The sequence below is a fragment of the Rhinoderma darwinii genome (assembly GCF_050947455.1).
Source record: "Rhinoderma darwinii isolate aRhiDar2 chromosome 1 unlocalized genomic scaffold, aRhiDar2.hap1 SUPER_1_unloc_3, whole genome shotgun sequence".
NCBI classification, from domain to species: Eukaryota; Metazoa; Chordata; class Amphibia; order Anura; family Rhinodermatidae; genus Rhinoderma; species Rhinoderma darwinii.
The window spans coordinates 23,023-49,016 of record NW_027461667.1 but is presented as its reverse complement, the minus strand read 5'-3'; the positions used below and the strand labels follow the sequence as shown (position 1 = coordinate 49,016).

The 25,994-nt window shown below is 45.6% G+C and overlaps 1 protein-coding gene across 1 annotated transcript; it reads left to right on the top strand.

Annotated features, from left to right (window-relative positions):
* Positions 1 to 71: 71 nt before the first annotated feature.
* Positions 72 to 16,551, top strand: LOC142673161 (gastrula zinc finger protein XlCGF66.1-like). The gene is made up of 6 exons (XM_075847172.1): positions 72 to 211; positions 12,672 to 12,835; positions 13,300 to 13,467; positions 13,552 to 13,675; positions 16,162 to 16,249; positions 16,342 to 16,551. Exons 2-6 carry the CDS (start codon positions 12,758 to 12,760, stop codon positions 16,361 to 16,363), a joined length of 480 nt encoding a protein of 159 aa, XP_075703287.1. The 5' UTR covers positions 72 to 211; positions 12,672 to 12,757; the 3' UTR covers positions 16,364 to 16,551.
* The last annotated feature ends 9,443 nt before the right edge of the window (positions 16,552 to 25,994 follow it).

The window sequence follows — 25,994 nt, the reverse complement described above, 5'->3', positions numbered from 1 at the left end:
ATGAAAGTCCTGTGACGAGAATCACGTGACAGGAGGGGCGGAGCTCTGTCCCATCCCGGTCACATGGTAGTGACGTCATCACAGGTCCTTCAGCTGTTGCCGGGTATTCGATGGAGCAACGCTGGTCACGTCTACATGACTTCCGGTCACCGCTGTTGTTTATTCTTCTCTCTGTTATCAGTCAGGAGATTTCCCATGATGCAGTAGTAAGGTAAGGTTACATGAGGTCATTTCTGTCCGGTTTTGGTGCGTTTTTGTCTGGCACAGTGTTGGTAATTATTATTATTTATTATTAGCGCTGTAAATATGAAATACAGGAGGGATTAACCCCTTGGTGACATCAGATCTATAGTATTATGTTGTACGTGCGCCGTCACACTAGAAGGAGCGGAGCCGGCACCGTACACGACTACTGACAGCCGCCGGCAACCGCCAAGATCGGAATACAATGCAATCCTGGCTGTTTAACCCCTCAGATGCCGTGATTAATAGCGACCGCAGCATCTGATCAGTTAGAGATCGCGGCTTCCTCTGTCCTCCGAAGAAATTGTGCGATGCAGACCGGTTACCAGTGTAATACATTGTTTGTTTTTTACAAAAAATGATGTGAACATTAAAAATAAGTAACGGAATCGAAATTATCAAGTTATAACCGGCAGAAATAATTCACAAGTGAACGCCGCGCAATCACCGGAAATATAAACCCCTCACACCGCACAATCCCCGGAAATATAAACCCCCTCACACCGCGCAATCACCGGAAATATAAACCCCTCACACCGCGCAATCACCGGAAATATAAACCCCCTCACACCGCGCAATCACCGGAAATATAAACACCCTCACACCGCGCAGTCACCGGAAATATAAACCCCTCACACCGCGCAATCACCGGAAATATAAAACCCCTCACACCGCGCAATCACCGGAAATATAAAACTCCTCACACCGCGCAATCACCGGAAATATAAACCCCTCACACCGCGCAATCACCGGAAATATAAAACCCCTCACACCGCGCAATCACCGGAAATATAAACCCCTCACACCGCGCAATCACCGGAAATATAAACCCCTCACACCGCGCAATCACCGGAAATATAAACCCCTCACACCGCGCAATCACCGGAAATATAAACCTCCCCCACACCGCGTAATCACCGGAAATATAAAACCCCTCACACCGCGCAATCACCGGAAATATAAACCCCCCACACCGCGCAATCACGGGAAATATAAACCCCTCACACCGCGCAATCACCGGAAATATAAACCCCCTCACACCGCACAATCACCGGAAATATAAACCCCCTCACACCGCGCAATCACCGGAAATATAAAACCCCTCACACCGCGCAATCACCGGAAATATAAAACCCCTCACACCGCGCAATCACCGGAAATATAAATCCCCCCACACCGCGCAATCACCGGAAATATAAAACCCCTCACACCGCGCAATCACCGGAAATATAAACCCCCTCACACCGCGCAATCACCGGAAATATAAACCCCCCACACCGCGCAATCACCGGAAATATAAAACCCCTCACACCGCGCAATCACCGGAAATATAAACCCCCTCACACCGCGCAATCACCGGAAATATAAACCCCCCACACCGCGCAATCACCGGAAATATAAAACCCCTTACACCGCGCAATCACCGGAAATATAAACCCCTCACACCGCGCAATCACCGGAAATATAAACCCCCTCACACCGCGCAATCACCGGAAATATAAACCCCCTCACACCGCACAATCACCGGAAATATAAACCCCTCACACCGCGCAATCACCGGAAATATAAAACCCCTCACACCGGGCAATCAGCAGAAATATAAAACCCCTCACACCGCGCAATCACCGGAAATATAAAACCCTCACACCGCGCAATCACTGGAAATATAAACCCCTCACACCGCGCAATCACCGGAAATATAAACCCCTCACACCGCGCAATCACCGGAAATATAAACACCTCACACCGCGCAATCACCGGAAATATAAACCCCTCACACCGCGCAATCACCGGAAATATAAAACCCCTCACACCGCGCAATCACCGGAAATATAAAACCCCTCACACCGCGCAATCACCGGAAATATAAAACCCCTCACACCGCGCAATCACCGGAAATATAAACCCCTCACACCGCACAATCCCCGGAAATATAAACCCCTCACACCGCGCAATCACCGGAAATATAAACCCCTCACACCGCACAATCACCGGAAATATAAACCTCTCACACCGCACAATCACCGGAAATATAAACCCCTCACACCGCGCAATCACCGGAAATATAAAAGCCCTCACACCGCGCAATCACCGGAAATATAAAAGCCCTCACACGGCGCAATCGCCGGAAATATAAACCCCCTCACACCGCGCAATCGCCGGAAATATAAACCCCTCACACCGCTCAATCACCGGAAATATAAACCCCTCACACCGTGCAATCACCGGAAATATAAACCCCTCACACCGCGCAATCACCGGAAATATAAAACCCTCACACCGCGCAATCACCGGAAATATAAACCCCCTCACACCGCGCAATCACCGGAAATATAAAACCCTCACACCGCGCAATCACCGGAAATATAAACCCCTCACACAGTGCAATCACCGGAAATATAAACCCCCCCCACACCGCGCAATCACCGGAAATATAAAACCCTCACACCGCGCAATCACCGGAAATATAAAACCCCTCACACCGCGCAATCACCGGGAATATAAACCCATCACACCGCGCAATCACCGGAAATATAAACCCCTCACACCGCGCAATCACCGGAAATATAAACTCCTCACACCGCGCAATCACCGGAAATATAAAACCCCTCACACCGCTCAATCACCGGAAATATAAACCCCTCACACTGCGCAATCACCGGAAATATAAACCCCCCCCCCCCACACCGCGCAATCACCAGAAATATAAACCCCTCACACCGCGCAATCACCAGAAATATAAAACCCCTCACACCGCGCAATCACCGGAAATATAAAACCCCTCACACCGCGCAATCACCGGAAATATAAAACCCTCACACCGCGCAATCACCGGAAATATAAAACCCCTCACACCGCGCAATCACCGGAAATATAAAACCCCTCACACCGCGCAATCACCGGAAATATAAAACCCCTCACACCGCGCAATCACCGGAAATATAAAACCCCTCACACCGCGTAATCACCGGAAATATAAACCCCTCACACCACGCAATCACCGGAAATATAAACCCCTCACACCACGCAATCACCGGAAATATAAACCCCTCACACCGCGCAATCACCGGAAATATAAACCCCCCCCCCCTCACACCGCGCAATCACCGGAAATATAAACCCCCCCCCCCCTCACACCGCGCAATCACCGGAAATATAAACCCCCTCACACCGCGCAATCACCGGAAATATAAACCCCCCCCTCACACCGCGCAATCACCGGAAATATAAACCCCTCACACCGCGCAATCACCGGAAATATAAACCTATCACACCGCGCAATCACCGGAAATATAAACCCCTCACACCGCGCAATCACTGGAAATATAAACCCCCCACACCGCGCAATCACCGGAGATATAAACACCCTCACACCGCGCAATCACCGGAAATATAAACCCCTCACACCGCGCAATCACCGGAAATATAAACCCCTCACACCGCGCAATCACCGGAAATATAAACCCCTCACACCGCGCAATCACCGGAAATATAAAACCCCTCACACCGCACAATCACCGGAAATATAAACCCCCCCACACCGCGCAATCACCGGAAATATAAAACCCCTCACAGCGTGCATTCACCGGAAATATAAACCCCCCCACACCGCGCAATCACCGGAAATATAAACCCCTCACACCGCTCAATCACCGGAAATATAAACCCATCACACCGCGCAATCACCGGAAATATAAAACCCTCACACCGCGCAATCACCGGAAATATAAACCCCTCACACCGAGCAAACACCGGAAATATAAAACCCTCACACCGCGCAATCACCGGAAATATAAAACCCCTCACACCGCGCAATCACCGGGAATATAAACCCATCACACCGCGCAATCACCGGAAATATAAACCCCTCACACCGCGCAATCACCGGAAATATAAACTCACACCGCGCAATCACCGGAAATATAAAACCCCTCACACCGCGCAATCACCGGAAATATAAAACCCCTCACACCGCGCAATCACCGGAAATATAAAACCCTCACACCGCGCAATCACCGGAAATATAAAACCCTCACACCGCGCAATCACCGGAAATATAAACCCCTCACACCGCGCAATCACCGGAAATATAAACCCCTCACACCGCGCAATCACCGGAAATATAAACTCCTCACACCGCGCAATCACCGGAAATATAAAACCCCTCACACCGCGCAATTATCGGAAATATAAACCCCTCACACCGCGCAATCACCGGAAATATAAAACCCCTCACACCGCGCAATCACCGGAAATATAAACCCCCTCACACCGCGCAATCACCGGAAATATAAAACCCCTCACACCGCGCAATCACCCGAAATATAAACCCCTCACACCGCGCAATCACCGGAAATATAAACCCCCTCACACCGCGCAATCACCGGAAATATAAAACCCCTCACACCGCGCAATCACCCGAAATATAAAACCCCTCACACCGCGCAATCACTGGAAATATAAAACCCCTCACACCGCACAATCACCGGAAATATAAACCCCCCACACCGCGCAATCACCGGAAATATAAACCCCTCACACCACGCAATCACCGGAAATATAAACCCCTCACACCGCGCAATCACCGGAAATATAAACCCCTCACACCGCGCAATCACCGGAAATATAAACCCCCCACACCGCGCAATCACCGGAAATATAAACCCCTCACACCGCGCAATCACCGGAAATATAAACCCCCTCACACCGCGCAATCACCGGAAATATAAACCCCCTCACACCGCGCAATCACCGGAAATATAAACCCCCTCACACCGCGCAATCACCGGAAATATAAACCGCACAATCACCGGAAATATAAACCCCTCACACTGCGCAATCACCGGAAATATAAACCCCCTCACACCGCGCAATCACCGGAAATATAAACCCCCTCACACCGCGCAATCACCGGAAATATAAACCCCCTCACACCGCGCAATCACCGGAAATATAAACCGCACAATCACCGGAAATATAAACCCCTCACACTGCGCAATCACCGGAAATATAAACCCCCTCACACCGCGCAATCACCGGAAATATAAACCACTCACACCGCGCAATCACCGGAAATATAAACCCCTCACACCGCGCAATCACCGGAAATATAAACCCCTCACACCGCGCAATCACCGGAAATATAAACCCCCCCACACCGCGCAATCACCGGAAATATAAACCCCTCACACCGCGCAATCACCGGAAATATAAAACTTTCTGTCTCACAAAATGGCTACGCAAAACTGTTTTTTCTTTTTTGAACAAATTTTTATTTCCTTGTAGAAGATAAATATATAAATTTGGTGTCGTCGTAATTGTATTGACCCGGAGAATAAAGGTAATAAGTCATTTCTACCGCATGGTGAACGCTGCAAAAACGAAACCTAAAAATCAATAGGATTCACTGCATTTTCCGCTATTCCAGCCCACAATTGTCTTCTCTTACCCAGCACATTATAGGGGACATTAAAGGGGTTTTCCACGATCGGACAACTGATGACCTCCACCGGATAGGTGATCGGTATATGATCTGTGGGGGTCTGACACCCGAACTCTGCACCGATCATCTGCTCCAGCTGCCTCCGGGCACCAGACGTCCATGCTGAAAGCAGATGCTCCGGTCACGGAATAGAGCGGTCGTGCTGCTGTGTTAAAGTGAATAGGAGCAGAGCATTTAGTTCTGCAGAACGGCCGCTGTGCAGTGGTCGGAGCCATTTGCTTCCGGCTCCAACTACTGCCTACCGTTCAAAACATCCGGCAGCCGGAGCAGCTGATCTGTTCGGGGTCTGGGTGTCGGACCCCCACCATCATAAACTGATGACCTATCCAGTGGAGGTCATCCGTTGTCCGATCGTGGAAAACCCCTTTTAAAATTACTTCACGTCCAGCACAAGACATGTTCTCATACGGCTATGTCAACGGAAAAACAAAAAAGTTCTGGCTTTTGGAAGGAGGGAGGAAAAATTTGAATTGGCTGCGTGTCCAAGGGGTTAAGTACATGAGAAAAGAAAAGGAGGAAACCTCCAGCTCACCAGTAGTTGCGTCTCCAGACACCTCGCTGGATCCCCGCAACGGCCAGCGGTAGAAGTATCAGGAAAAGGAGAGAAAAATCCAGCGCTGTGTTGATTTTAAAAAGGAAATATATTCACAATTTTATTGCAAAAACGATTTAAAAAACACACGGAGACGCAGTCTCAAAGTGTATGTGGTAGTGGGCTGTATAGCCTTAGCCACATACACTTTGAGACTGCGTCTCCGTGTGTTTTTAAAATCGTTTTTGCAATAAAATTGGGAATATATTTCCTTTTTAAAATCAACACAGCGCTGGAGTTTTCTCTCCTTTTCCTGATACATAAGAAGAGACAAACATTAATGAATGACAGACTGATCCAGATGGAGAGAGACCCTGCCCTCGTAGACTGCACTCTACAAGAGAAGGAGAGACCCTGCCCGTGTAGACTACACTCTACAAGAGAAGGAGAGACCCTACCCGTGTAGACTGCACTCTACAAGAGAAGGAGAGATCCTGCCCACATAGACTACACTCTACAAGAGAAGGAGAGACCCTGCCCGTGTAGACTGCACGCTACAAGAGAAGGAGAGACCCTGCCCGTGTAGACAGCACTCTACAAGAGAAGGAGAGACCCTGCCCACATAGACTGTACTCTACAAGAGAAGGAGAGACCCTACCCGCGTATACTTCACTCTACAAGAGAAGGAGAGACCCTGCCCACATAGACTACACTCTACAAGAGAAGGGGAGACCCTGCCCGTGTAGACTGCACTCTACAAGAGAAGGAGACCCTGCCCACATATACTGCACTCTACAAGAGGAGAGACCCTGCCTGCGTAGACTGCACTCTACAAGGGAAGGGGAGACCCTGCCCGTGTAGACTGCACTCTACAAGAGAAGGAGACCCTGCCCACATAGACTGCACTCTACAAGAGGAGAGACCCTGCCTGCGTAGACTGCACTCTACAATAGGAGAGAGACCCTGCCTGCGTAGACTGCACTCTACAAGAGAAGGAGAGACCCTGCCCGCATAGACACTACAAGAGGAGACAGTAGTTGAGGGTAGAAGCTGGTCATCCGGTGGAGTAGTGGCAGCCGGTTATTTTAGGGTGTAAGCTTTTCTGAAGAGGGGGTGTTCAGGTTACTAGTGAAGGTTTGGATGGTGGGAGAGATCTGATGTGTTGGGTTAAAGAGTTCCAGAGTATGGGGGATGCACGGGAGAAATCTAGATGATGATGTGAGGAACAGATAAAATGAAAGCAAAGAAGGTCTTGTGAGGACCGGAGATTATGTGTGGGGAGGTATTGGGAGATTAGGGCAGAGATGTATGGCGGGGACGGGTTGTTGACAGCCTTGCATGTCATTTTTAATATGTATAACTTAATTTAGTAGGTAATGGGTGGCCAGTGACCGCAGAGGTGGAATGAGGGGAGAGGTAGATTTACCCTTGCAGCTGAGTTGAGAATGGGTAGGAGGGGTGCAATAGTCTTAGATGGGAAGCAACAGAGAAGGATGTTGGAGTAGTCTAGACAGTAGATGATGAGGGCATATATACTAGCATGTTTGTCTGTTCGAGGAAAGACGGGTTTCAAGAGGTTTTTGAGGTTGAGGCAGCAAGAAGTGGTAAGCGCTTGGCTGTGCTATTTTAAATTAAGGGTTATTTCAATGTAGCAGTCCTGTGAGACGGGGAAAAGAGTGGAGCCATTAACTGTGATTTGATAGTTCTGGTAAGGGGGTTGAGTGAAATGGGGAAAAGATGATTCCGTTTTCTCCATGTTAATCTTAAGGAAGCGGGAGGAGAAGGAGGAGATAACTGTTAGACACTCTAGATAGCAGGGAGGTAACATCAAGACCAGAGGTAAATTTGACCAAAATTTTAGATGGAGAAGAGTTAGGGTATGTTCACACGGCCTATTTACGGACGTAATTCGGGCGTTTTTGCCCCGAATTACGTCTGAAAATAGCGCCTCAATAGCGCTGACAAACATCTGCCCATTGAAAGCAATGGGCAGACGTTTGTCTGTTCACACGAGGCGTATATTTACGCGCCGCTGTCAAATGACGGCGCGTAAATAGACGCCCGCGTAGAAGAAGTGACCTGTCACTTCTTTGGCCGTAATTGGAGCCGCTATTCATTGACTCCAATGAATAGCAGCGCTAATTACGGCCGTAATTGACGCGGCGTTCAAGCGCCTGCACATGCCGGTACGGCTGAAATTACGGGGATGTTTTCAGGCTGAAACATCCCCGTAATTTCAGCCGTTACGGACCCCCGCCGTGTGAACATACCCTAAGGGATTCAGAACACTGAGACCCATAAGGGAGCGATAGTAAATCTTTAGTTGGTAAGGTATGAGGAGATCCAGGAGAGGGCCAAGTCTAGAAGGAAGAGCACAGAGTAATGTAGAAGCAGAGGACAGGTGTAGAAGGAGGAGCACAGAGTAATGTAGAAGCAGAGGACAGGTCTAGAAGAAGGAGCACAGAGTAATGTAGAAGCAGAGGACAGGTCTAGACGGAAGAGCACAGAGTAATGTAGAAGCAGAGGACAGGTCTAGAAGAAGGAGCACAGAGTAATGTAGAAGCAGAGGACAGGTCTAGACGGAAGAGCACAGAGTAATGTAGAAGCAGAGGACCGGTCTAGAAGGAAGAGCACAGAGTAATGTAGAAGCAGAGGACAGGTCTAGAAGAAGGAGCACAGAGTAATGTAGAAGCAGAGGACAGGTCTAGACGGAAGAGCACAGAGTAATGTAGAAGCAGAGGACAGGTCTAGAAGGAGGAGCACAGGGTAATGTAGAAGCAGAGGACAGGTCTAGAAGGTGGAGCACAGAGTAATGTAGAAGCAGAGGACCGGTCTAGAAGGTGGCGGACAGGTCTAGAAGGAGGAGCACAGAGTAATGTAGAAGCAGAGGACAGGTCTAGAAGGAGAAGCACAGAGTAATGTAGAAGCAGAGGACCGGTCTAGAAGGAGAAGCACAGAGTAATGTAGAAGCAGAGGACAGGTCTAGAAGGAGAAGCACAGAGTAATGTAGAAGGCGAAGGACAGGTCTAGAAGGAGGAGCACAGAGTAATGTTAATCTTAAGGAAGCGGGAGGAGAAGGAGGAGATAACTGTTAGACACTCTAGATAGCAGGGAGGTAACATCAAGACCAGAGGTAAATTTGACCAAAATTTTAGATGGAGAAGAGTTAGGGTATGTTCACACGGCCTATTTACGGACGTAATTCGGGCGTTTTTGCCCCGAATTACGTCTGAAAATAGCGCCTCAATAGCGCTGACAAACATCTGCCCATTGAAAGCAATGGGCAGACGTTTGTCTGTTCACACGAGGCGTATATTTACGCGCCGCTGTCAAATGACGGCGCGTAAATAGACGCCCGCGTAGAAGAAGTGACCTGTCACTTCTTTGGCCGTAATTGGAGCCGCTATTCATTGACTCCAATGAATAGCAGCGCTAATTACGGCCGTAATTGACGCGGCGTTCAAGCGCCTGCACATGCCGGTACGGCTGAAATTACGGGGATGTTTTCAGGCTGAAACATCCCCGTAATTTCAGCCGTTACGGACCCCCGCCGTGTGAACATACCCTAAGGGATTCAGAACACTGAGACCCATAAGGGAGCGATAGTAAATCTTTAGTTGGTAAGGTATGAGGAGATCCAGGAGAGGGCCAAGTCTAGAAGGAAGAGCACAGAGTAATGTAGAAGCAGAGGACAGGTGTAGAAGGAGGAGCACAGAGTAATGTAGAAGCAGAGGACAGGTCTAGAAGAAGGAGCACAGAGTAATGTAGAAGCAGAGGACAGGTCTAGACGGAAGAGCACAGAGTAATGTAGAAGCAGAGGACAGGTCTAGAAGAAGGAGCACAGAGTAATGTAGAAGCAGAGGACAGGTCTAGACGGAAGAGCACAGAGTAATGTAGAAGCAGAGGACCGGTCTAGAAGGAAGAGCACAGAGTAATGTAGAAGCAGAGGACAGGTCTAGAAGAAGGAGCACAGAGTAATGTAGAAGCAGAGGACAGGTCTAGACGGAAGAGCACAGAGTAATGTAGAAGCAGAGGACAGGTCTAGAAGGAGGAGCACAGGGTAATGTAGAAGCAGAGGACAGGTCTAGAAGGTGGAGCACAGAGTAATGTAGAAGCAGAGGACCGGTCTAGAAGGTGGCGGACAGGTCTAGAAGGAGGAGCACAGAGTAATGTAGAAGCAGAGGACAGGTCTAGAAGGAGAAGCACAGAGTAATGTAGAAGCAGAGGACCGGTCTAGAAGGAGAAGCACAGAGTAATGTAGAAGCAGAGGACAGGTCTAGAAGGAGAAGCACAGAGTAATGTAGAAGGCGAAGGACAGGTCTAGAAGGAGGAGCACAGAGTAATGTAGAAGCAGAGGACAAGTCTAGAAGAAGGAGCACAGAGTAATGTAGAAGCAGAGGACAGGTCTAGACGGAAGAGCACAGAGTAATGTAGAAGCAGAGGACAGGTCTAGAAGAAGGAGCACAGAGTAATGTAGAAGCAGAGGACAGGTCTAGACGGAAGAGCACAGAGTAATGTAGAAGCAGAGGACCGGTCTAGAAGGAAGAGCACAGAGTAATGTAGAAGCAGAGGACCGGTCTAGAAGGTGGCGGACAGGTCTAGAAGGAGGAGCACAGAGTAATGTAGAAGCAGAGGACAGGTCTAGAAGGAGAAGCACAGAGTAATGTAGAAGCAGAGGACCGGTCTAGAAGGAGAAGCACAGAGTAATGTAGAAGCAGAGGACAGGTCTAGAAGGAGAAGCACAGAGTAATGTAGAAGGCGAAGGACAGGTCTAGAAGGAGGAGCACAGAGTAATGTAGAAGCAGAGGACCGGTCTAGAAGGAGGAGCACAGAGTAATGTAGAAGCAGAGGACAGGTCTAGAAGGAGGAGCACAGAGTAATGTAGAAGCAGAGGACAGGTCTAGAAGGAGAAGCACAGAGTAATGTAGAAGGCGAAGGACAGGTCTAGAAGGAGGAGCACAGAGTAATGTAGAAGCAGAGGACAGGTCTAGAAGGAGGAGCACAGAGTAATGTAGAAGCAGAGGACAGGTCTAGAAGGAGAAGCACAGAGTAATGTAGAAGGCGAAGGACAGGTCTAGAAGGAGGAGCACAGAGTAATGTAGAAGCAGAGGACAGGTCTAGAAGGAGGAGCACAGAGTAATGTAGAAGCAGAGGACAGGTCTAGAAGGAGGAGCACAGAGTAATGTAGAAGCAGAGGACAGGTCTAGAAGGAGAGGCACAGAGTAATGTAGAAGCAGAGGACAGGTCACACTTTACAAAAGTCAGTGTGTAAGATGTGACTGCTAAGTGATAAGATGATGCAGAGATCCTGCACACACCGCACAATACATGCTGCTTCCTCACACTAAATTACCAGGACCTTCCATAGATACACACTGGACTGGCGGGACCTTCTCGCACATGCACACTGGACTGGCGGGACCTTCCGCACATGCACACTGGACTGGCATGACCTACCACACATGCACACTGGACTGGCGGGACCTTCCGCACATGCTCACAGGACTGGCGGGACCTTCCGCACATGCTCACAGGACTGGCGGGACCTTCCGCACATGCTCGCAGGACTGGCGAGACCTTCCGCACATGCTCGCAGGACTGGCGGGACCTTCCGCACATGCTCGCAGGACTGGCGGGACCTTCCGCACATGCTCGCAGGACTGGCGGGACCTTCCGCACATGCTCGCAGGACTGGCGGGACCTTCCGCACATGCTCGCAGGACTGGTGGGACCTTCCGCACATGCTCGCAGGACTGGCGGGACCTTCCGCACATGCTCGCAGGACTGGCGGGACCTTCCGCACATGCTCGCAGGACTGGCGGGACCTTCCGCACATGCTCGCAGGACTGGCGGGACCTTCCGCAAATGCACACTAGACCGCCGGGTCCCATTAACCATGGTTAGTATCTGTCTTTCAGATGTGAATAAAGTTACTATCCGGTAAAATAATCTACAAGGAAAAGGGGAATACTATAATAATTAAGAATTTTAGATGTTTCTGATGATCCAGGATCTCTGAGGTAACTTCTAATATCTGTAAAAACGTATATTAGGGGTGTATTCATTCATAAAGGGCATCTGTCACACTGACCACCAGTCTGATCTGTTGGCAGCAGATTATATAGCAGGGGGACCTGAGCAGATTGTGTCTCTCCATTCACTTCTATAGGAGTTACAGGAACCGCCTAACAAGGCCACCCAGAGGTGGAGCCGCATCTATCAGACATTCCTGGCTTATCCTGGGGAGAAATGTCCGTGTTGGGAATACCCCTTTATTCCATGTGGTGACGGCTCTGAGAAGATGTTTCTCTCAATGATCAATAAGTGAGGTTCTGTATGCCACACATGATGTTGTCCCCTGTATGATCTCCATCTTCTCCTTTCTTCATAAAGACGTCTGCAGTACTAGATCCTCCAGTTCCTCCAGTTTTCTCGTCTTCTCCTCCACAACGTTCCTTCTCCTGAATGACCCACCAAGGATGGACAAGGACAGGAATGAGATGAGCAGAAGAATATTAGACTTCACCTTGGAGATCATCTACCTGCTGAGCGGAGAGGTAAACTTTTCTACATTATAGAACAAGTCCCACATAGGGAAGAGACAATACATAATAGGAAGAATCCAGTGTCCTGTATAACAGCGTCCAGACCTTCCAAGTGACGTCAAGAAGCTGCAGATCAGCCACCAATATGGTCAGTTATGTGTCATGTCACCAATGCAGCAATAGTAATGTTGTAGAGCAATGAGAATGACCAGGAACCAGGAGGACCAGGATGACCTCTATATAGAAACATAGAAGATGACTGCAGGAGGAGAGCACATGGTCCATCTAGTCCCCCCAATATTATTTCCTTTTTAGTTTTGGCCTCGTTCTATTTCCTCAATGTCTTTTTGTAGGTGAGGTCTCCAGTATTACAGATGTAGGGTCACTAGAGGTCTATACAGCGGGGTCACAATCTCCCTCTTTCTACTGAGGGGGGAATACTGTGTTCAGTTCTCTGTGTCTCTCTCCATACACAGGAGTACACAATAGTGAAGAAGACATCGGGTGACTGTACGACTCCCATCATCCATGAGTCAGGAGGATGGAGCAGTAGTCCCATCACAGAGCCTCCCCCTCACTCCCGGATACATGAGAAGAAGATCTTAGAACTGATCTACAAGATGACTGAGCTGCTGACTGGAGAGGTGACACTGCTGGGAATGCTGGGAAATTCTCCAGTAACAGCACTGGAGGTGTCTGGGTAATGACTGTATCATTGTGTGTGTCAGGTTCCTATAAGGTGTCAGGATGTCACTGTCTATTTCTCCATGGAGGAGTGGGAGTATCTAGAAGGACACAAGGATCTGTACGAGGAGGTCATGATGGAGGACTACCGGCCCCGCACATCACAAGGTGAGAAGAGACAGATATGTATTGGCATTACTGGGGGCACAGGCTGGCATTGGCGGCCATGTAGAGAACATCTGCTGTAAATCTGTGATGTGGGGGCCATTACTACATTTGTACGGAGGGTAATTCATGTGCGGAACAAGAAAATCATGGAGTCTCCTTGTAGTATTTGTCCCACCACAGACCACGTGGCTTGTAGTACATCATTTCCACTGATCTCCGTGGCCTTCCGGCTTTTTTCAGATTGGACACCAGCTGTTGCAAAACTAAAACCCCCAGTGTGTCTCTCAGGACATGCTGGGAGTTGTAGTTCTGCAGGTTGGTGAACTGATTTCTACAAAGGTTTAATGAAAAGGGTAGAACATCAATGACATCCAGAATAAGATCTCATCCGGACCCCCGCCCTCCCCATATAAAGCATCGTATTACAGGATGACGGCGCTGACAGATCACTTGGGCAGATATGACCTCTGTGTTTTTACAAGTTTTGGTTTATTTTGTTAATTGACCCCATTCTGGTCAATTTGATGATGTCACGTCTCATGACACAGCTGTGACCCTGTGACATCTCGCCCACTTGGCACCCATGACCCATGGTGGGGCGTGTTTCCCACGTGGCATTGCATTAGCTATAAAAACATTGAGCGATTCTTCTCTGGAGTCACATATTACACCACTCGCCCCAAAAGCCATGCGGTCTTGGCATGAACACAATTTCGGGTGAGAGTCCATGAACACGCATGTAAATGCCGTGTTGTATGTTTTATGGCTGCGATTCTATATTTTACAAAGTCTGTGGAATTGACCACATTGGTTTGGGAATTCTTTGAGGTGATAGAAACTTTCCCAGAGGGTGTAGTGGGACCCTACTGTCTGTATAAATCTTGCTAAAAAGTCCCTGCGTGTTCTAGTCGGGCCCCCTGACCGCTCCTTACTTAACCCCTTCCCGACCCGTGATGTGCCAGCACATCATCAGGCGGGGAGGGGATGATGTATGGAGCGGGCTCACGCGCTGAGCCTGCTCCATACACTGCAGGTGTCGGCTTCTGACACGCTGCACTACCGGCTAGGAACAGAGATGGCGCTGTTTAACTAGTTAAATACTGCGGTCAATAGCGACCGCGGCATTTATATTGGTTTTCCTACGAAGGACATTTATGACATATGCACAGGTGTAATATCTCTAGAGCGGGGCCCCCTAAGCCCCATTCCATCTTACCCGGCTCCGCGGTCTTCCGGCCACTTCACTTCCTGGTTACATGTTCTGAGCTACGCAGTTTCCGCAACTCCCATAGAACGGAATAGTAGTTACGGCTACAGAGTAGCATGCTACGCTGCTTCTATAACTGACATTCACTACTATGGGAGTTCCGGAAACAGCGTAGCTCAGCGAGTTACGCTGTTTCCGTAACTCATCCATGTATTGCAGTGTATTGTACCAGCGATCTAATGATCACTGGTTCAAGTCCCCTAGGGGAACTAATAAAATGGGTGTAAAAAAAAAAAACATTTCCCATTTTCCCCAAGCACAATGTAAAAACAAAATAATAATAAAATTGGTATCGCTGCATCGGTAAAAGTCCGGAACTATTACAACATAGCATTATTTGACTCACACAGTGAACGGTGTAAATTTTTTTTAATTTAAAACCCCCGACTGTCTGTATTCTTCTACCATATTACGTTATAAATGGCCGCTCTGTTGTAACGGTTCACTGGGATACGCTTCTTGTGATGTCATCTAGAATGTGGGTAGATTCTATTTCTCTGAGCATGACGTCCTCTAGAGAATCTGAGCGTGATGTCATGTGAAGGGCGGGGCCTGTGATCTGCATGTGTTCCGTTTGCACATAATGGCCCTCAGGTTGTGACATCATCAAGTTTATAAATTGGGGTCACACATTGACCGCGGTGTCAGTTTCTCTTGCTGGCTCTCGTCATGGACGTGTCTCATATGAAGAAGAGGAGGATGGTGATGTTTCCAATGATGAGTGTTGTAGAGAAGATGGAAGTTGGCGGACGCCAATTTCCGGAGGACGTGGAGATGGAGGAGGAGGATGAGAGGATGGAAGTTGGCGGACGCCAGTTTCCAGAGGACGTGGAGATGGAGGAGGAGGATGAGAAGATGGAGGCTGGCGGACGCCAGTTTCCAGAGGACGTGGAGATGGAGGATGGGAAGATGGAGGTTGGCGGACGCCAATTTCCAGCTCCTGATGTGGAGATGGACGACCTTTCGGGGGCTACGGTTAACATCAGGGCCTCCAACCCCCGAAAGAGAAAGTGGCCATTTTAGTAACATCTGCCACTTGGGGCCCATTTACCATCAGGGCCCCCAACCCCCGGGAGAGATAGCGGCCATCTTATTTCCATCTGCCGCTCGGGGCCCATTTACCATCTTTAGGTGAGGTAAGTGCCGTCCACTGATGATCTTCTCACCTCACGACTCTTCTACAGCCGCCTGGACACTGAATTTCTGATTTGTTTTGCAGTTGTCACCCCAACATCGTGGTCTTTACCACCTAAACCATCTGAAATTCCCATGAAGACTCCTCCAGTGATGAGCAGACGCGAGATCCGGTAAGTCTGACGTCTTCCGCTCGTCTTCATCTTCTCCTTGTGGTGAAGGTTTTGTGAATTTTTTTGCTTATTTGTATTTTTTCCTTTTCTAGGATCCGACTTTGGAAAATATGAAAAACGTTTTCGGTTTCTTCTGATCCAGGATCGAGCTGTGTAAGGGTGGACTGGCGGCCATATCCACGGGTGAAGAAGGACCCTCCCCCTCTTCATCTCACCGATCATCGCATGTTAAAGGGCCGGAGCCACAGAAAACCGCACACAAATTCTACCAGATTCTATAATAAACAGATTTATTTTTACAATTTTTAGTGTATTCATTTCTAGATTGGGGAATTTATCCAGGGAACCTGTGTTCTATGGGGGTCCGAAGGTCATAGGTGTAATACTCTGCAGAATATATCACTATGTATCTGTCAGGAGGTAGAGGAGCAATGTTCTGCAGATCTGTAGAGAGGTCAGTGGTGTAATAATCTGCAGAATATATCACTATGTATCTGTCAGTAGAGGACAGAGCAATGTTCTGCAGATCTCTAGAGAGGTCAGTGGTGTAATAATCTGCAGAATATATCACACTGTATCTGTCAGGAGGTGGAGAGGACAGGGCAATGTTCTGCAGATCTGTAGACAGGTCAGTGGTGTAATAATCTGCAGAATATATCACTCTGTATCTGTCAGGAGTTGGAGAGGACAGGGCAATGTTCTGCAGATCTGTAGAGAGGTTAGTGGTGTAATAATCTGCAGAATATATCACTCTGTATCTGTCAGGAGGTGGAGAGGACAGAGCAATGTTCTGCAGATCTGTAGAGAGGTCAGTGGTGTAATAATCTGCAGAATATATCACTCTGTATCTGTCAGTAGAGGACAGAGCAATGTTCTGCAGATCTGTAGAGAGGTCAGTGGTGTAATAATCTGCAGAATATATCACTATGTATCTGTCAGTAGAGGACAGAGCAATGTTCTGCAGATCTGTAGAGAGGTCAGTGGTGTAATAATCTGCAGAATATATCACTCTGTATCTGTCAGTAGAGGACAGAGCAATGTTCTGCAGATCTGTAGACAGGTCAGTGGTGTAATAATCTGCAGAATATATCACTATGTATCTGTCAGTAGAGGACAGAGCAATGTTCTGCAGATCTGTAGAGAGGTCAGTGGTGTAATAATCTGCAGAATATATCACTATGTATCTGTCAGGAGGTGGAGAGGACAGAGCAATGTTCTGCAGATCTGTAGAGAGGTCAGTGGTGTAATAATCTGCAGAATATATCACTCTGTATCTGTCAGTAGAGGACAGAGCAATGTTCTGCAGATCTGTAGAGAGGTCAGTGGTGTAATACTCTGCAGAATATATCACTGTGTATCTGTCAGTAGAGGACAGAGCAATGTTCTGCAGATCTGTAGACAGGTCAGTGGTGTAATACTCTGCAGAATATATCACTATGTATCTGTCAGGAGGTGGAGAGGACAGAGCAATGTTCTGCAGATCTGTAGAGAGGTCAGTGGTGTAATAATCTGCAGAATATATCACTATGTATCTGTCAGTAGAGGACAGAGCAATGTTCTGCAGATCTGTAGAGAGGTCAGTGGTGTAATAATCTGCAGAATATATCACTATCTGTCAGTAGAGGACAGAGCAATGTTCTGCAGATCTGTAGAGAGGTCAGTGGTGTAATAATCTGCAGAATATATCACTCTGTATCTGTCTGGAGGCTTTTTGGAATTTTTCTTGAAAATATAAACAATTGCTGGTAAATTTATACATTTTCTAACGACATAAAACAGAAGGACAGATAAAGTAATGCCAACAAGGGACAATATATTACCCCCCCCCCCCATAAAAAGTGGGGGTGAAATGTCCGAATGTTTCTCTTATTCTGCAGATATCATTTTATTCCTTTATGTCACTAACACAGCAGATGATAACAGAGAATCACAGCTCAATATTTATTACCCCGATTCTGCAGTGTTTAGTGATATGACATATGTGGCCCTAGTGTGCCATGTGACTTATTGGACTCTTTGCGGAGCAACTCACGCGGCGGCAGAAACGGGAGAACAAATATGAAAGACCCCCAGTTTGTATAAAGTGAAATTGTGCTGGGCAGCATAAAGCAGCCGTCAGCTGAGTGGACCCCCCTATAAGAGCAGGGGGCCCCGGCATTTGCCCGGTTCGACCATGTGTGTACGGTGGCCCTGATCTGTGTCCTGAGAACGCAGATGTGGTTGAAACCAGGACATGCCAGTGGCCGATCGGGATACCACCTGGAATCTGGGACTGTTGGGAGGTATGGAGACCCTCCCCAAATGACCCCATTTTGGATTCTACACCCCTCAGGGCATTCATTTAGGGCTGCAGTGACCCCACAAGTGTTACATCGATTGTATTAGAATTGAGCAGTGGAAATAAAAAGTAGTTTTAGCTCAAAATTTCTTTATATTCAAAAAGAAAGAAACGATAACAAGGAGTACATCAGGGTATATGTAAGATGTGAGGAGTACATCAGGGTATATGTAATATGTGAGGAGTACATAAGGATATATGTAATCTGTGAGGAGTACATCAGGGTATATGTAATATGTGAGGAGTACATCAGGATATATGTAATCTGTGAGGAGTACATCAGGGTATATGTAATATGTGAGGAGTACATCAGGGTATATGTAATATGTGAGGAGTACATCAGGATATATGTAATCTGTGAGGAGTACATCAGGGTATATGTAATCTGTGAGGAGTACATCAGGGTATATGTAAGATGTGAGGAGTACATCAGGGTATATGTAATATGTGAGGAGTACATCAGGGTATATGTAATATGTGAGGAGTACATCAGGGTATATGTAAGCTGTGAGGAGTACATCAGGGTATATGTAATATGTGAGGAGTACATCAGGATATATGTAATCTGTGAGGAGTACATCAGGGTATATGTAATATGTGAGGAGTACATCAGGGTATATGTAAACTGTGAGGAGTACATCAGGATATATGTAATCTGTGAGGAGTACATCAGGGTATATGTAATATGTGAGGAGTACATCAGGGGATATGTAATATGTGAGGATTACATCAGGGTATATGTAATATGTGAGGAGTACATCAGGGTATATGTAAGATGTGAGGAGTACATCAGGGTATATGTAAGATGTGAGGAGTACATCAGGGTATATGTAATCTGTGAGGAGTACATCAGGGTATATGTAATCTGTGAGGAGTACATCAGGGTATATGTAATCTGTGAGGAGTACATCAGGGTATATGTAATATGTGAGGAGTACATCAGGGGATATGTAATATGTGAGGATTACATCAGGGTATATGTAATATGTGAGCAGTACATCAGGGTATATGTAATCTGTGAGGAGTACATCAGGGTATATGTAAGATGTGAGGAGTACATCAGGGTATATGTAATCTGCGAGGAGTACATCAGGGTATATGTAATCTGCGAGGAGTACATCAGGGTATATGTAATCTGCGAGGAGTACATCAGGGTATATGTAATATGTGAGGAGTACATCCGGGTATATGTAATCTGTGAGGAGTACATCAGGGTATATGTAATATGTGAGGAGTACATCAGGGTATATGTAATATGTGAGGAGTACATCAGGGTATATGTAATATGTGAGGAGTACATCAGGGTATATGTAATATGTGAGGAGTACATCAGGGTATATGTAATATGTGAGGAGTACATCAGGGTATATGTAAACTGTGAGGAGTACATCAGGGTATATGTAATCTGTGAGGAGTACATCAGGGGATATGTAATATGTGAGGATTACATCAGGGTATATGTAATATGTGAGGAGTACATCAGGGTATATGTAAGATGTGAGGAGTACATCAGGGTATATGTAATCTGTGAGGAGTACATCAGGGTATATGTAATCTGTGAGGAGTACATCAGGGTATATGTAATCTGTGAGCAGTACATCAGGGTATATGTAATCTGTGAGCAGTACATCAGGGTATATGTAATATGTGAGGAGTACATCAGGGTATATGTAAGATGTGAGGAGTACATCAGGGTATATGTAATCTGTGAGGAGTACATCAGGGTATATGTAATCTGCGAGGAGTACATCAGGGTATATGTAATCTGTGAGCAGTACATCAGGGTATATGTAAAATGTGAGGAGTACATCCGGGTATATGTAATCTGTGAGGAGTACATCAGGGTATATGTAATATGTGAGGAGTACATCAGGGTATATGTAATATGTGAGGAGTACATCAGGGTATATGTAATATGTGAGGAGTACATCAGGGTATATGTAATCTGTGCGGAGTACATCAGGGTATATGTAATCTGTGCGGAGTACATCAGGGTATATGTAAGCTGTGAGGAGTACATCAGGGTATATGTAATATGTGAGGAGTACATCAGGGTATATGTAATCTGTGCGGAGTACATCAGGGTATATGTAATATGTGAGGAGTACATCAGGGTATATGTAATATGTGAGGAGTACATCAGGGTATATGTAATCTTTGAGGAGTACATCAGGATATATGTAATATGTGAGGAGTACATCAGGGTATATGTAATATGTGAGGAGTACATCAGGGTATATGTAATCTGTGAGGAGTACATCAGGGTATATGTAATCTGTGAGGAGTACATCAGGGTATATGTAATCTGTGAGGAGTACATCAGGGTATATGTAATCTGTGAGCAGTACATCAGGGTATATGTAATATGTGAGGAGTACATCAGGGTATATGTAAGATGTGAGGAGTACATCAGGGTATATGTAATCTGTGAGGAGTACATCAGGGTATATGTAATCTGCGAGGAGTACATCAGGGTATATGTAATCTGTGAGCAGTACATCAGGGTATATGTAACATGTGAGGAGTACATCCGGGTATATGTAATCTGTGAGGAGTACATCAGGGTATATGTAATATGTGAGGAGTACATCAGGGTATATGTAATATGTGAGGAGTACATCAGGGTATATGTAATCTGTGAGGAGTACATCAGGGTATATGTAATATGTGAGGAGTACATCAGGGTATATGTAATATGTGAGGAGTACATCAGGGTATATGTAATATGTGAGGAGTACATCAGGGTATATGTAATCTGTGAGGAGTACATCAGGGTATATGTAATATGTGAGGAGTACATCAGGGTATATGTAATATGTGAGGAGTACATCAGGGTATATGTAATCTGTGAGGAGTACATCAGGGTATATGTAATATGTGAGGAGTACATCAGGGTAAATGTAATATGTGAGGAGTACATCAGGGTATATGTAAGCTGTGAGGAGTACATCAGGGTATATGTAATATGTGAGGAGTACATCAGGGTATATGTAATCTGTGCGGAGTACATCAGGGTATATGTAATCTGTGCGGAGTACATCAGGGTATATGTAAGCTGTGAGGAGTACATCAGGGTATATGTAATATGTGAGGAGTACATCAGGGTATATGTAATCTGTGCGGAGTACATCAGGATATATGTAATATGTGAGGAGTACATCAGGGTATATGTAATATGTGAGGAGTACATCAGGGTATATGTAATCTGTGAGGAGTACATCAGGATATATGTAATATGTGAGGAGTACATCAGGGTATATGTAATATGTGAGTTGTACATCAGGGTATATGTAATCTGTGAGGAGTACATCAGGGTATATGTAATCTGTGAGGAGTACATCAGGGTATATGTAATCTGTGAGGAGTACATCAGGGTATATGTAATCTGTGAGGAGTACATCAGGGTTTATGTAAACTGTGAGGAGTACATCAGGGTACATGTAAAATGTGAGGAGTACATCAGGGTATATGTAATCTGTGAGGAGTACATCAGGGTATATGTAAACTGAGGAGTACATCAGGGTATATGTAAGATGTGAGGAGTACATCAGGGTATATGTAATATGTGAGGAGTACATCAGGGTATATGTAATCTGTGAGGTGTACATCAGTGTATATGTAATATGTGAGGAGTACATCAGGGTAAATGTAATCTGTGAGGAGTACATCAGGGTATATGTAATATATGAGGAGTACATCAGGGTATATGTAATCTGTGAGGAGTACATCAGGGTATATGTAATATGTGAGGAGTACATCAGGGTAAATGTAATCTGTGAGGAGTACATCAGTGTATATGTAATATGTGAGGAGTACATCAGGGTAAATGTAATCTGTGAGGAGTACATCAGGGTATATGTAATATATGAGGAGTACATCAGGGTATACGTAATCTGTGAGGAGTACATCAGGGTATATGTAATATGTGAGGAGTACATCAGGGTATATGTAATCTGTGAGGAGTACATCATGGTATATTTGAGCTGGGCGGAGTACATCAGGGTATATGTAAACTGGGCGGAGTACATCAGGGTATATGTAATCTGTGAGGAGTACATCAGGGTATATGTAATATGTGAGGAGTACATCAGGGTATATGTAATATGTGAGGAGTACATCAGGATATATGTAATCTGTGAGGAATACATCAGGGTATTTGTAAGATGTGAGGAGTACATCAGGGTATATGTAATCTGTGCGGAGTACATCAGGGTATATGTAAGGAGTACATCAGGGTATATGTAAACTGCGGAGTACATCAGGGTATATGTAATCTGTGAGGAGTACATCAGGGTATATGTAATCTGTGCGGAGTACATCAAGGTATTTGTAAGCTGTGAGGAGTACATCAGGGTATATGTAATCTGTGCGGAGTACATCAGGGTATATGTAATCTGTGCGGAGTACATCAGGGTATATGTAAGCTGTGAGGAGTACATCAGGGTATATGTAATATGTGAGGAGTACATCAGGGTAAATGTAATATGTGAGGAGTACATCAGGGTATATGTAAGCTGTGAGGAGTACATCAGGGTATATGTAATATGTGAGGAGTACATCAGGGTATATGTAATCTGTGCGGAGTACATCAGGGTATATGTAATCTGTGCGGAGTACATCAGGGTATATGTAAGCTGTGAGGAGTACATCAGGGTATATGTAATATGTGAGGAGTACATCAGGGTATATGTAATCTGTGCGGAGTACATCAGGATATATGTAATATGTGAGGAGTACATCAGGGTATATGTAATATGTGAGGAGTACATCAGGGTATATGTAATCTGTGAGGAGTACATCAGGATATATGTAATATGTGAGGAGTACATCAGGGTATATGTAATATGTGAGTTGTACATCAGGGTATATGTAATCTGTGAGGAGTACATCAGGGTATATGTAATCTGTGAGGAGTACATCAGGGTATATGTAATCTGTGAGGAGTACATCAGGGTATATGTAAACTGTGAGGAGTACATCAGGGTATATGTAAAATGTGAGGAGTACATCAGGGTATATGTAATCTGTGAGGAGTACATCAGGGTATATGTAATATGTGAGGAGTACATCAGGGTATATGTAATCTGTGAGGAGTACATCAGGGTATATGTAAACTGTGAGGAGTACATCAGGGTATATGTAAGATGTGAGGAGTACATCAGGGTATATGTAATATGTGAGGAGTACATCAGGGTATATGTAATCTGTGAGGTGTACATCAGTGTATATGTAATATGTGAGGAGTACATCAGGGTAAATGTAATCTGTGAGGAGTACATCAGGGTATATGTAATATATGAGGAGTACATCAGGGTATACGTAATCTGTGAGGAGTACATCAGGGTATATGTAATATGTGAGGAGTACATCAGGGTAAATGTAATCTGTGAGGAGTACATCAGTGTATATGTAATATGTGAGGAGTACATCAGGGTAAATGTAATCTGTGAGGAGTACATCAGGGTATATGTAATATATGAGGAGTACATCAGGGTATACGTAATCTGTGAGGAGTACATCAGGGTATATGTAATATGTGAGGAGTACATCAGGGTATATGTAATCTGTGAGGAGTATATCAGGATATATGTAATCTGAGGAGTACATCAGGGTATATGTAATATGTGAGGAGTACATCAGGGTATATGTAATATGTGAGGAGTACATCAGGGTATACGTAAGATGTGAGGAGTACATCATGGTATATTTGAGCTGGGCGGAGTACATCAGGGTATATGTAAACTGGGCGGAGTACATCAGGGTATATGTAATCTGTGAGGAGTACATCAGGGTATATGTAATATGTGAGGAGTACATCAGGGTATATGTAATATGTGAGGAGTACATCAGGATATATGTAATCTGTGAGGAATACATCAGGGTATTTGTAAGATGTGAGGAGTACATCAGGGTATATGTAATCTGTGCGGAGTACATCAGGGTATATGTAAGGAGTACATCAGGGTATATGTAAACTGCGGAGTACATCAGGGTATATGTAATCTGTGAGGAGTACATCAGGGTATATGTAATCTGTGCGGAGTACATCAGGGTATATGTAAGCTGTGAGGAGTACATCAGGGTATATGTAATCTGTGCGGAGTACATCAGGGTATATGTAATCTGTGCGGAGTACATCAGGGTATATGTAAGCTGTGAGGAGTACATCAGGGTATATGTAATATGTGAGGAGTACATCAGGGTATATGTAATCTGTGAGGAGTATATCAGGATATATGTAATCTGAGGAGTACATCAGGGTATATGTAATATGTGAGGAGTACATCAGGGTATATGTAATATGTGAGGAGTACATCAGGGTATACGTAAGATGTGAGGAGTACATCATGGTATATTTGAGCTGGGCGGAGTACATCAGGGTATATGTAATATGTGAGGAGTACATCAGGATATATGTAATCTGTGAGGAGTACATCAGGGTATATGTAATATTTGAGGAGTACATCAGGGTATATGTAATCTGTGAGGAGTACATCAGGGTATATGTAATATGTGAGGAGTACATCAGGGTATATGTAATATGTGAGGAGTACATCAGGGTATATGTAAACTGTGAGGAGTACATCAGGGTATATGTAATCTGTGAGGAGTACATCAGGGTATATGTAATATGTGAGGAGTACATCAGGGGATATGTAATATGTGAGGATTACATCAGGGTATATGTAATATGTGAGGAGTACATCAGGGTATATGTAAGATGTGAGGAGTACATCAGGGTATATGTAATCTGTGAGGAGTACATCAGGGTATATGTAATCTGTGAGGAGTACATCAGGGTATATGTAATCTGTGAGCAGTACATCAGGGTATATGTAATATGTGAGGAGTACATCAGGGTATATGTAAGATGTGAGGAGTACATCAGGGTATATGTAATCTGTGAGGAGTACATCAGGGTATATGTAATCTGCGAGGAGTACATCAGGGTATATGTAATCTGTGAGCAGTACATCAGGGTATATGTAAGATGTGAGGAGTACATCCGGGTATATGTAATCTGTGAGGAGTACATCAGGGTATATGTAATATGTGAGGAGTACATCAGGGTATATGTAATATGTGAGGAGTACATCAGGGTATATGTAATATGTGAGGAGTACATCAGGGTATATGTAATCTGTGCGGAGTACATCAGGGTATATGTAATCTGTGCGGAGTACATCAGGGTATATGTAAGCTGTGAGGAGTACATCAGGGTATATGTAATATGTGAGGAGTACATCAGGGTATATGTAATCTGTGCGGAGTACATCAGGGTATATGTAATATGTGAGGAGTACATCAGGGTATATGTAATATGTGAGGAGTACATCAGGGTATATGTAATCTGTGAGGAGTACATCAGGATATATGTAATATGTGAGGAGTACATCAGGGTATATG

Coding starts and splice junctions, on each gene's coding strand:
- LOC142673161 (XM_075847172.1), top strand. CDS start 12,758: ATGGACAAGGACAGGAATGAGATGAGCAGAAGAATATTAGACTTCACC. Junction 12,836..13,299: donor TCTACCTGCTGAGCGGAGAG/GTAAACTTTTCT, acceptor CTCCATACACAG/GAGTACACAATAGTGAAGAA. Junction 13,676..16,161: donor CCGGCCCCGCACATCACAAG/GTGAGAAGAGAC, acceptor TTTGTTTTGCAG/TTGTCACCCCAACATCGTGG.